This window comes from Thermobia domestica, chromosome 3, assembly GCF_964235325.1.
Source record: "Thermobia domestica chromosome 3, izTheDome1.hap1.1, whole genome shotgun sequence".
Classification (NCBI taxonomy): Eukaryota; Metazoa; Arthropoda; class Insecta; order Zygentoma; family Lepismatidae; genus Thermobia; species Thermobia domestica.
Window position 1 is genome coordinate 125,813,711 of NC_137456.1, and position 12,159 is coordinate 125,825,869.

Sequence of the window (12,159 nt, forward strand, 5' to 3'; positions counted from 1 at the left end):
AAAATCTATGTAAGCTATAGCTTTTTTTCAATGGCTGAAGAAATATGTTTAATCCGAGGTTATTTCAGTCCCTTCAGTTTCTTTGACACCTTTTCGTTGGTACTGTTTGTCTACCATCACAGTGCCAACAATATTGCCTCTTGGGCTGTAAAGTTGAAAGAATTTACCTTTCTGTGTTGGCGATCATTGTTACTTCACGTGAAGCATATTGGTACCTCTCAACTGTAACGTCATAATGTGTTAGGCTACATGTCTTGAACGTAATTTCACCCTCTGTCAATTGGATTCAGCATCAGTTCTGAAACTGCTCTTAGGTTTTAGTTATGAAAAAATCCTGTGCCGCCAGGTTCTATTGGTAGTTGTATTTCGTATTTGACAGTGTTTGGTGTCTTGCACTAAACGCAGAAGTCGTTCATTTTAATGGTACTATGTGCTTGTTTCAATACTTTTTTTTTTTTTTTTTTTTTCACGCCTTGATTTATCGGGTGCGCGATCGTACTGATATTAGTTTATGTACGCTTTGTTCAAGGGCATCGCTATTTACTTACACAAATACTCGATGAAGATATTATGCTTCTTTATCCACATTGCCGTTTTCATAAATTTTTGTTTAGTGTCATATTTCTCGCGTTCACGTTTGTTTCCGGGACAGGTTTTCCTGTTTTAGTCTTCAGTCAGCGGTGTTAATACTTAATGGATGAAATACGAGGTGACTATATTAGAATTGATTTCGTAACCATCTTCATTGGGAAGGATGAATAATATTAACTGTGCACTCCTATACCTTTTCCGTCATCGGGAGTGGAATATCCACCGTAAGCCGCAAAACCACAATTAATATTTGATGCATGCGTAGTTTCATATAACTTATTAAATAGTATAACTCGAGCGAAAATGTTAGGAACGGATATGCAGTACTGAAGAAACCAGAATATAGAAAAGTGACTGCTTTTTATGGTGCCTCATTTTCTGAGATGTATGCAATCCTGATTGCCAGTAGAGACCGATGTGGTTTGTTTTGATGGAACTAGGTTTTAAGCTTGAATACGCAGTACTTGCGGTTAATTTATTGTTTGTAGGCATTTCACTAATAGTTGACACATGCAAATTACGAATATAGAAATAGTGTACAGTGGCGTTGAATTTCCCTTACGGGTTCGTCGAAAAGGGTAAAACAGTCTAATAAGTTCTTGTCTATATTTCAATACATGACGAGCCTTATCAAAACAAGAACGTTTGCGTTAATCAAAAATGTATTAAATAACCTGTTCCAAGTTGAAAAGTATATCGGTACCAAAGGAGTTTCTTTAAAAAGTTCTACATGCTTTAGAAAGCAATGAGGTTTGATTTTTTAATCCTTATTTGTTGTGCTTTGCATAGTATGTATTCATAGTATGTATTTTACTGTATATATTACAATTTTATCTTTTATGTTAATCTCTGCATAAAGAATTCCGTAATAGGGATCTAATATTTGTAATTTTTATTTTCAGATATTTGATAAAGCACTAGATGAGCCAAAGTACAGTTCTATGTATGCACAGCTGTGCAAACGGCTGTCAGAAGAAGCACCAAATTTTGAGCCGCCAAACAGCCCGTGCACTTTCAAGCTTTTACTTCTAAATAAGTGTCGTGACGAGTTTGAAAACAGGTAAGTTCGTATTTAATACAAATACTTGTGTACAGAGCCTCTATTATTTAATGGCCAGAGTTCCTTTTTGATATGGGAAAATTTAATTATTCCTTGCTAGGAGTTTAAAAGTTACCAAGACTATGATTTGACTAATGAGCTTGTGTTAAAATAAATGAGGATAACATAATTAAAGCTTTGAGGGTCACTATGCATACAGTAAGTTTAGGGTGCAAATATCGTGATAGCACCAGTAATTTTGTCTTCTGGTGTGTAAATATATATCACTTTCTTCAGCAACATTGGTATAATCCTTCACTTAAACCATATATAGGAGTTCGATCGAGAAAAAGAAACTAATGTGGGTGTAATTCCTAAAACTACTGGAGAGGTTTGAGTTATGCTGTCGGAATTCATCGTAAACTAAGGGAAAATCCAAACTTACATCCTCTTGCGGGAGAAAGTGGGCAACGTCTTAGGCGGATAACTTAGGTGGGGACCGAGTGACTCCGAAATAAGAGTAAACATCTACTAGGTGCCAACTAACTTCTCGGAAAGCGAATAAACAGATGCAGTTCGGTACGCGTTGTCCTTAGAAGGGGAAACTTCTAAAAGGCAGATGAAACGCAAGGTAGTGAACGGATGGAGATCTGGAAAGAAAATGGAAATACTGTCACATTGTCTTTTTTCCAGGAGGGACAAAGGAAAAGAATAAATATAATGATGGTTCTTCGTGAGATAAAGCATTAAGGATGTAAAACTAGTCTCTCGTTGGGATCTCCGGATGGGGATTCTTCCGGTAAGAATCAGAGGAGAAAATAATTATTTTCATTTCAGCATAGGAACCTGGAACATACGAAGCGGAAATTAATAAATGTGAAGTGCACATAGTGGACTTGAGCGAAATGAGATAGTCAGGGAAAGATAGTATCAGGAAATTACGCAATATTCTATTTGGGTGTCGATAAGGCCGAGAATGGTGTGGCGATAGCAAAGAACAGAGAAGCAAGAAGCGTAACCAAAATGGAATTCTGCTGTTACCGCTTGATGTTTATAAAATTAGGTGCAAAACCAGTGGGTATTGTGAAAGATAAAAGTATATATGCCAGCAACCGACCATGATGATGATGAAGTAAAAGTATATATTGAGATTAGTGACATTGAATCAGCGTAGTAGATGGGACTGCGAAGAAGGTGGTTGGACCATATGATTGGGTGGAAGAAATTCACAGGGCAGATGCTTATCGACTTCTGTAGGCAACGTATTGTGGTGACGAATACCTGGTTTAACAAAAAAAAAAAAAAAAAAAAAAGTTCTGGAGATAAGAAACGTCACTAAACAGATTACATTCTTATCAATCTACGTTTCATGAATAGTCAGCAAGACGTGAAAACACTTTCTGGAGCAGACATAGATTCGAATCAATTTCCGAATGGCGGAGGTGCAGACCTGACTGAAGTCCATCAAGAAAAATGGGAGAACTCGAGAATGGAACTTAGAGCGACTAATGGACAGTGATGTGAAAGAAGAAATTGGAGAAAAATTCTGTGCAATTTGCGATATGGTAAACAATGCTGAAAAAATAGTTGGGAAAAAGTTAGTGTCTTCTAGACACTCCACAATATCGTTAGCAGAATGGAAAGAGCACCGAGAAAACCATGGATAACTGAAACAATGCTTAAGAAAAGGGAGGAACGGAGAAGGGCGAAAACCATAGACATCAGAGTATAAAAGGCTGAATAATGAATTGAGAAAAGAGACGGACAAAGCCAAAGGAAAGTATAGATCAACGGCGCGGCAGATATGATGTGATAAGAAAACACAAGAATTAGAAAGGAATTGCTAACAGAAGTATACACACGTTTGGAATTGAAGATCAATATCAAGTAGTAACTGAGCATCAAAGAATCCTTAGAATTAGGGAGAAATATATAAAAGATCTATATGATCAGAACAAACGCCCCAGAGATATTTCGATCGAAGCAGAAGAGGTGGATGATGAAAAGTACCCAGTGTATTGAAAACTAGTAAAAGCCATCAAACACACGACATCACTAGAAATAACAACATATCAGCAGCTTTTCTCAAGGAATTAAGAGACAATCCAAAGAAAGTACGAAACTACTGATTTCACGTAATTGACACTGGTGATGATAGTTATTCAAGTGTACACTTGCTGTCATAGTTCGCACAAGCACTTGGGTTAATACTGCACTCACTGATATAAAATGTTTGTTTATGCAGTCAATAATTTATATATATATATATATATATATATATATATATATATATATATATATATATATATATATATATATATATATATAATATATGTGTGTGTGTGTGTTATAGTAATAATTCAAATGCAAATTCACTCAAATAATAATGGTAAAATGGATATGTAACACATACACTAAAATATTGCAACATAATATGAATAAAATGAGAAAACACTTCAGATAATGAATTAACTTCAACTTATAAAACACTTAACACGTTGTTGCAATTAATTGAAAAATAAAAATATATTAAAATGAATACGTAAATATTTCTCAGATTGAAAAATAACACTTCACTGTTCGCTCGGAACACACTGTTTATACTGTTTACTATCTGCACACGCAACACTGTTCAGATTGTCCATGTCTGGTCCAATGGAGTATCCGCTTCGTTCATTCTCTTCCCATTGAATGAACACTCGACGACTGAATCTTCTGCTCCTGTCCTCTTCCGATTGGATATGGTTAGGTCCATCGGTGGAAGTTCTTGACGTTCTCTGCATTCCTCATAGTCCTATTTTAAAGTTAGGACATTTTTTTTTTTTTTTATATAGGGCGCCATTATTATTATTATTACTTTACTGTACTATATTTTATTGCGCATAGTTATTCAACATATGATTTGCATCTTTTTTAATCTGCTGCTGTTGCTCCTGCATTCGTGCAATTGGAATGTGAATGAAATGTGTTTTTATTGTTTGGACCTACGCGTGTTCTTCCTTGTGTTGTATTCTTCGTGTATGTATAGCAAGTGTATATACTTAACATGTTACATGTAACTATTACAATAAGGGGAAATTAGCGTGACCATGGTTAAAAGGAACACTTTCTTCATGCGTATCAAACACTATAGACATGACCCATTTTCGCCACCTACAAGCAACCTCACCAAATAAACACATGGCACATAATATATTGATACTTGATACTAAAATATACGTATATAGGATATATGATGCTGAATAAAAATATATATAGATAACATAATAAGCCTACATATGTAATCTTAATGATGACTATTATATGGATATTAATATGAAGATGGAAATAAACGAATATAAACTCGCATGATGGAGTCTTATATTGAGGGAATGTCAGATGTCTACAGATGGCAACCTGTATCCATCTTAGGGATGGTCTGACGACTATATGAAGAAGAGCCAACCCACAATAAGTACGACCATAAAGAGACAGGAGAGTTCTAGAGAAGAAAAAAAAAAAAAAGTGATTGCACATGAAGTTCATGGCGAAACGTGGTCGTAAGTTTTCAAGGTAAAACTTCAATGTTGTTCCTCTCACAAGAAAAGGAATACTCTAATAAAATGTGTGTATATACTGTAATAACTTCTAATATATCTCCATAAATTCAATCTATCTTCTTCAAAGTACTTACTGGTAGTATCTCTCTGACTACACAATTTTCGCTCATCTAAATAACAGTGTCGCACATACTACAGAACACTTTCGTCGATAAGGCTAGAATGCACTTTTACTTGTTGATCTTCAACGTTTACACTGCACAATTTATCTTTACTTTCTTCTTCGTGATCCATGCAATCTCCGTTCGCTTCCTTTTTCAGCTGTCTCTAAAATATTACTGAACTGTTCTTCGTTCACATGCTTCTTCAGAAGTTCAAGCCATTTCTTCCTAGTGGCTGGTGTCGGTCTCCACAACTTCATTCTTGAAACATTCTGAAATCCAAGGTACTTGCCACTTTGCGGATCTACCACTTCAGATACATTTTCACCAATTTTCTTCCACAATAAGTACGGACCACGGTACACTTCATACAGTTTAGCTATGCGTTTGTCCACTAAACCACTGATGTTATACTTACGTAAGAAAACTAAATCACCTTCGCACAAAGTTCTTCTCGCTCTCTGAGAAATATTTAATTTTTCATTTCTTTCCTGAATAATTTTCTTCCGTCGTAAGTCAGCCATGATTAATTTTCCCTTCCAATCTATGCCTTCTTTTTCGTCAATCACTTCATTGTTCTGCACAATACCAAAATGTTATAATGTAAACTCTTCCGGTTTGATGTTATGATGTATCTCTGCTGGCGCTATTCCCAAACTGGCATTAATAGTATAATTTAACAACAAACAAGCTTGCACAATATATTCTGGCCATGACAAATGAGAATCGCGACACAACACACGCAAAATTCTAAGTCAGCATGGAATCTTTCGATAACATTTCTTTGTGCGTGGTAAGGTGTAGTATAATGTATCTTGATATTGTACGCTTCCATGGCTTGCACAAATTCTTTGCCGATAAATTGTGGTCCATTATCTACCAAGATTTTCATGAAAATATCGAGACGAAGCATGTATGACTCAGACATTTTGCTACACTAGCACTTGTTGCATGGCGAAGCGGATGTGCCACTAAGTAACAAGAGTACACATCACACACTGTTAACAGGTAAGTTTCACCATGTTTACCTCGAGGAAGAGGGCCCACTAAAATCTGCTGAGACTAAATAACGACACTTCACTGGGTGATGATCGGTCTTCGTTCTCATGCAGACCTCACAATCGAGAATGTACGACTTGATGTTACTACGCATGGTTTTCCAATAAAACATACGTAAAATGATATTTAACACTTTCATAAATCCAAAGTGACCGTAATGATCATTCACATTAGGCACTCTGTTAAAGGTTGGAAACCAATTACCATTCTGATTCGAAGTGCTCGGAGGATTTTGTGTACTAGCTTGGTTTTCTTACGTTCTTGCACCCTGCGGTTCACTTCTATTTTCGTTTGCGCTTACGTTCTCTTGCGTATTGCCTTGTGAATGGTTCTCCCCATTTGCGTTATTTCTGTTAAAATTACCACGTCCTCCACGTTTATAAAATTTCTTTTTCCAGCCTAGTTTGAAATTCGGACGCGAATTTTGGTCACTGCTCACTTCACTATTCGTTTCTGCTTTCACATTGTAGTAACACTTGCACCACCTCGCTCTTTCTGCTTATTACGCAAGGCTACTGGTTGCTTTCTCTGCTCATTGCTGATATACATCAGTTGCGAGAACGTACAACGATTATTTACACTATTTGTTTAAAGGTAGCAGCCTTTTAAAATAAAAAGGATTAAATTGTCTGGGCCGGGTACACCAACAATAATGTACAATTAAATTTAACAAATTTGAGTTTTGGTTGTCTTGTGGGGCAATTCTTTAGTAATGTAAGAGTGTTACTATGCATCAGTAAATCTTGGTAAGGCATTTCATGGTAAGATTATATAAGCAAAAGAAGATAACTTTAGACTTTCTCCTACTGTGATGAATAGTGCTACTTCATTCGCGGTTTCTACCAGAAGGTTTCTAGTGATGGTATTAGTGCTATCTGAGTAATATAAGTTTTGATCTAAATATTTGTTGATATCCAGTGTAGGATCTGAGTCATACTTCTGTATTCTAGAGCTAAAGCTTCAGAAGCCTTTGAGCATCGAGATGGGCCACTTCCTCCGGAAGATGAGGAGCGCCGGCAGCTTGCCAAGCGCAAGATGCTTGGCAACATCAAGGTTCGTATTAATATTTGTATTGACTACAGTAGAAATATTCCATGTACTAAATAACTTTGCATTTGCGTTTCTGCAATGGTGATGGCATGAGAAGTATCGCTGTTGCTCCAACTATAAAAATTTTCCTGATGAAATGTTGTCAATTGTTCACTTAATATCTGTGGTAATTGTTCATTGCACCGCTAAAATCACTGTGTTTATTGCTGTGTAGAGATCCCGTATATTCACTACACTTCCTATACTAATAATTTCAAGACTAGCATTCTGTCGATTAAGCTTTTTAACAATTCTGATTAGAAAAGATTAGCAATATCAAGAGACTGCGCAGTAATGGTAAAATATCACGACTGTCAACTAAATTAGTTCCATGGGAATGAGTCAGAAGACAGCGAAATCATACATTTTCCACTTTTGTACATTCATTCAATCTTTAATTCCGTAAATTTAATATATATTACAGGGTGTTAATGAACTATACCGACAAACTGTAAGAGGTGATTCCTTACATCAAAGTAAGAAAAAAGTTCATATGGACCTATTGCGAAAAGTGCATAATTTCAGAGCTAGGGCTGTCCAAAATCGCGAAAAAGCTAAATTTCAACAGGTCCTATTTCGAATTCCAGATTCTGTGGGTGGTGGTCCTTATCAGCGTAAAGGAAGTCACGCATTCACAATCCAAGAATGCATATTACATCAATTTTCAATGGGTGTGCAAGGTATAATTCTCAGATATGCTCCCAATAGTTTTCAGATGTACCCTGATTTCAAGTACGGTCGAAAGTAAGCAGGAAGTAAACCTTGACAACAATAGACATCCAGTGCTTCGGAGGAAAGTGTTAGGAACAAGCAGGTCTTTTTGGGTTTGTGTGCGCGCGCGTGGAACAACATGTGGTGCGATTTATTTCGTCACGGTATATTTCACATTTTCTTCACTTATAAGCGTGAAAGAAAATATCGCAACATGGCTTTTTCCCGAGTACGAGAGACCGTGCTGTTGACGATCCTTAACACTTCCGACTTCGCGCCAAAGAATTCCGTGTTCATTGCTGTCAAGGCTCATCATTTGCCTACTTCCGACCAATCACAAAGCATATCTCAAAATTCGGTTTATGGCATGTCTGGAAATTTCACCCTGCAAGGAATACTCTGGACACCCATTGCACATAATTGAAATAAGCATTTTTGGATTGTGTATGCATGACTTCCTTTACGTTGATAAGGACCACCACTCCACGTTTTTAAGAATTCGAAATAGGGCCTCTTAAAATTTAGCTTCTTCGCGATTTTCGACAGCCCTACCTCTGAAACCTCGCACATTTCCCCACAGGTCCATAGGAACTTTTTAAACTTATTTTGATGTGAGGATTCTCCTCTTAGTTTGTCGGTATAATTCATTAACAGCGAAACATTCAAATTTGCATTGCAATTTGTATTTTTTGAATGGAATTTTTGGCAAGAATAGAGATAATTTGCTAATTTATTTTACTGTTACTTGGATATGAAATAAAAATAAGAAATTTTTGGATATAACAAACACGTACGATAGCGAAGACTAGAGAAAAAGTAAGTCATACTAAAAAAATCACTGGCTTGTCATTCTACAGATTGCCTAAACAGTTGATAGTTCTGAATGTGTATATATGGAATCGTTGAATCCGTAATGCAATCTAAAAACGGGAAATTGGTATCAGCCCACGAAATATTTACTGTTTTTATTCTAAAAATAAATTTCGCACAATTATTAATTTCCTAACTCATTGTAGCCAAATAATACCGGAGTTCAGTTCGTATTTTCGATTTTTTAAAAGTTGTAAAGAGAGCACTACCTTTCTTTACCGTTTCAAGGAAAAGAAACCGGACATAGCTATATATATATATATATATATATATATATATATATATATATATATTTGGGACAATGTTACGAAATAAATAGTAATATGTTATTTATAAATTGCTCAAGTTTCGTTTCGTGTAGTTGATCTAAGATTCGAAAAGTGAAGTAAGGTCTTCCATTTCGAAAACCCATTGGGGCTCTTAATTTCCATATTGCTGTAAAATGTCGAGGTGCACATGGTATTTTTGTTCGTCAATTTTAATGCCAATCTCCAGTAATATATATTGTGGTCCATAGTAATTTATAGGCCTACGTGTTATTGGGAGTAAGAGCAACTTAAAGCGAAACTCTGGTTTTTGAATAGTCTGAACTTGAGATCATGTATGACATTGGAAGCGCTCTATCATGAAGGAAAGACTGTTACTCAGTTTTCGTAGTAAAAGTAGCTCGCTTCATTAATAATTTATGATCTACATGCTTCAAATTTTGCGATCCAATGGTTCGTTTGCGTCCCATTTCTGATTTTATATGTATATACTGTGTATGTGTGAACCCTTTAGTTTGGTACGCTCTTGTAACCTTTAAGCAAATAGATACAAAACTGAAATTTCGTACCATCCACGAAATTTAATCCCTTGTAACTTAGTTCCTATTCGTTGAAAATCTTTACCCTGTCCGTCTCACTTGTGCTATTACTGCTGTATAGATTACCAAAATTTGAATGTTTGACACTTTGGCGTCGTTAGTTTGCAACACTGAATAACAATCGGAACGTAAGTTTTCGTTTGACATCTGGATTTTAAAAATGTAACTATATTGAGTTGACAACACTGTTAACTTGGTGCTATCGCAGTGTTAAACATAGTCCCTCTGTTGATATTCGCATATACGAAATTCCAGCGTTTTGTATCGATTGGTTTAAAAGTTACATGAGAGTTGTTAAGGTAAATTAAAGCTAGGGTAGTTCGATTTTTGTTTTCGTTGTTTATAGTATATTTCACTATCCGATTATATATATATATATATATATATATATATATATATAAAATCATATCTCAGATGGTAAACGAAGCTTAGACAGGATTTTCACCTTTAAGTTTTTGCTTAAGTAAATAGCTTGGGTATTTTTAATTGCACTTAAATGTGCGGTGTTCCACAGTGATGATTGCTTATTCAATATTCGCGGTTTCTACCAGAAGCAGATGATGGCTCAAAAACGATCTGAGTGGAACGATGTATAGAACTAAACCAGTCCTGTTGGCGGAGAGAGTTGAATGTGTATTTATAGTAAAATTTGTCCCTAGTTAGCTCCACAATATCATGAAATTAGCTTTTGGATGGAATAGAGGGCACTTGTTTTGCTAGTTATTTTCTACTCTAGCATAATATCGTTAAAATTCTGAACAGGATTTACATAACAGTATGAATTCTACGGTACACTAAAATATTTATACACTTCAGGGAAAGAAATTGTCCAGAAAATTATTACAATCCTTAACCATAGATCAGCAGGAATTCATGAAGTAGTGTGACCTACTTGCGAGATATAAGTATGCCCGATAGTAATCTGCCAATATTAGGGAATATCTTCTTACGAAAACAGTGAACTCTGTTTTAGCTTTATCACACCATATGAGAAAAAAAGGCGTCAAAGAAATTTAAGCTCGAATTTTTGAAAATTCCTTTCTTTTAAAGTAATCGTGGTCAAGTAGGTCCATTTTCGAAAGCTTGTTCTCATTTGCATAACGTGACCAGAATTACAGGGATGAGTTACAGTTCTGTAGAGATGAGCCCCTCCTGAAATAGAATCAGAAGTAAGATAAATTTGTTTGTAATCTTATTTTTACACTATAGTAGAAATATTCATTCAATTTTAAAACTTTTCTTTATTTCAGTTCATTGGGGAGCTTGGAAAATTGGAAATCCTGCGCGATTCGATCTTACACAAATGCTGTCAGACCTTGCTGGGCAATAAGAGGCGGAGGGGGGGGACGCGAGATATGGCTGAGGATTTGGAATGCCTCTGTCAGATAATGAGAACCTGTGGACGAGTATTGGACACAGAGAAAGGCAAAGTAAGTTCATATTAATGTTAAGTACTAATGTAGTTATTTAGCATTTCGGGCCGTGATTTCATAAGTTATGCTCTGCTGTGCGTATGATTTAAATCTCGTAGTGAATAATACATGTAATGTCTTGCAATAAACGTAAAATGTGATTTTGTGTATATACATATAATATGGAGTTTAGTGTCTTCGCCATGCATTTTTGTTCTCTTCACTTTTGTAAGAATATTCATATGAGAGTATTAAAAGTATCTATATCGGATGACAAACAAGGCTTGAAGATTTAGTGTGTGTTCAGCTTTAAATTGTTGAAATAAATAGCTTGGTTATTTTTAACTGCAGTTGAATTCGCAATGTTCCACTGTGATGATTGCTTTTTTTAGCATTCGCGGTTTCTACCAGAACTAGATGATGGCTCATGAAAGATCTGAGTGGAACACTGTATAAAAGTGATACAGCATTACTGATTGAACATATTAACATAAGTCATTATTAAACTATAAGTATTTCTATGAGGCTGAAATTATCTTCAAATGCTTGTGTGTATTTGTCTCATACAAAGACTTCAGGTTAGTATTGACTTCTTATAATTCAGCGTTATTTGGCAATGTTGTATTTATAATGTGACCCGTACTTGCTCAGCTCAATTCATAATAAAGTTAGCTACCACAACATAGTAATTTGCTTTAGGAACACATGTTGAGTGATTTCGTACTTCAGTATTACAACAGGAGAATTGTTCACCAGATTTGGTAGCTCGGGAAAGGAATTTCCAATGCGTAGCTATGTCTTCTACTAGAGTTATTCAAAATCT

General features: G+C 35.7%; 1 protein-coding gene across 2 annotated transcripts in view; it reads left to right on the plus strand.

The window, feature by feature from the left end:
- NAT1 (N-acetyltransferase 1) overlaps positions 1-12,159 on the plus strand; it is an 88,842-nt gene that overhangs the window by 14,131 nt on the left and 62,552 nt on the right. For both annotated transcript variants that reach the window (XM_081751637.1, XM_081751636.1), the window contains 3 exons: positions 1,494-1,651; positions 7,340-7,442; positions 11,175-11,354. In XM_081751637.1, coding sequence (XP_081607763.1) covers positions 1,533-1,651; positions 7,340-7,442; positions 11,175-11,354 — 402 coding nt within the window. In that variant the 5' untranslated portion in view covers positions 1,494-1,532. The remainder of the gene's footprint in view (positions 1-1,493; positions 1,652-7,339; positions 7,443-11,174; positions 11,355-12,159) is intronic.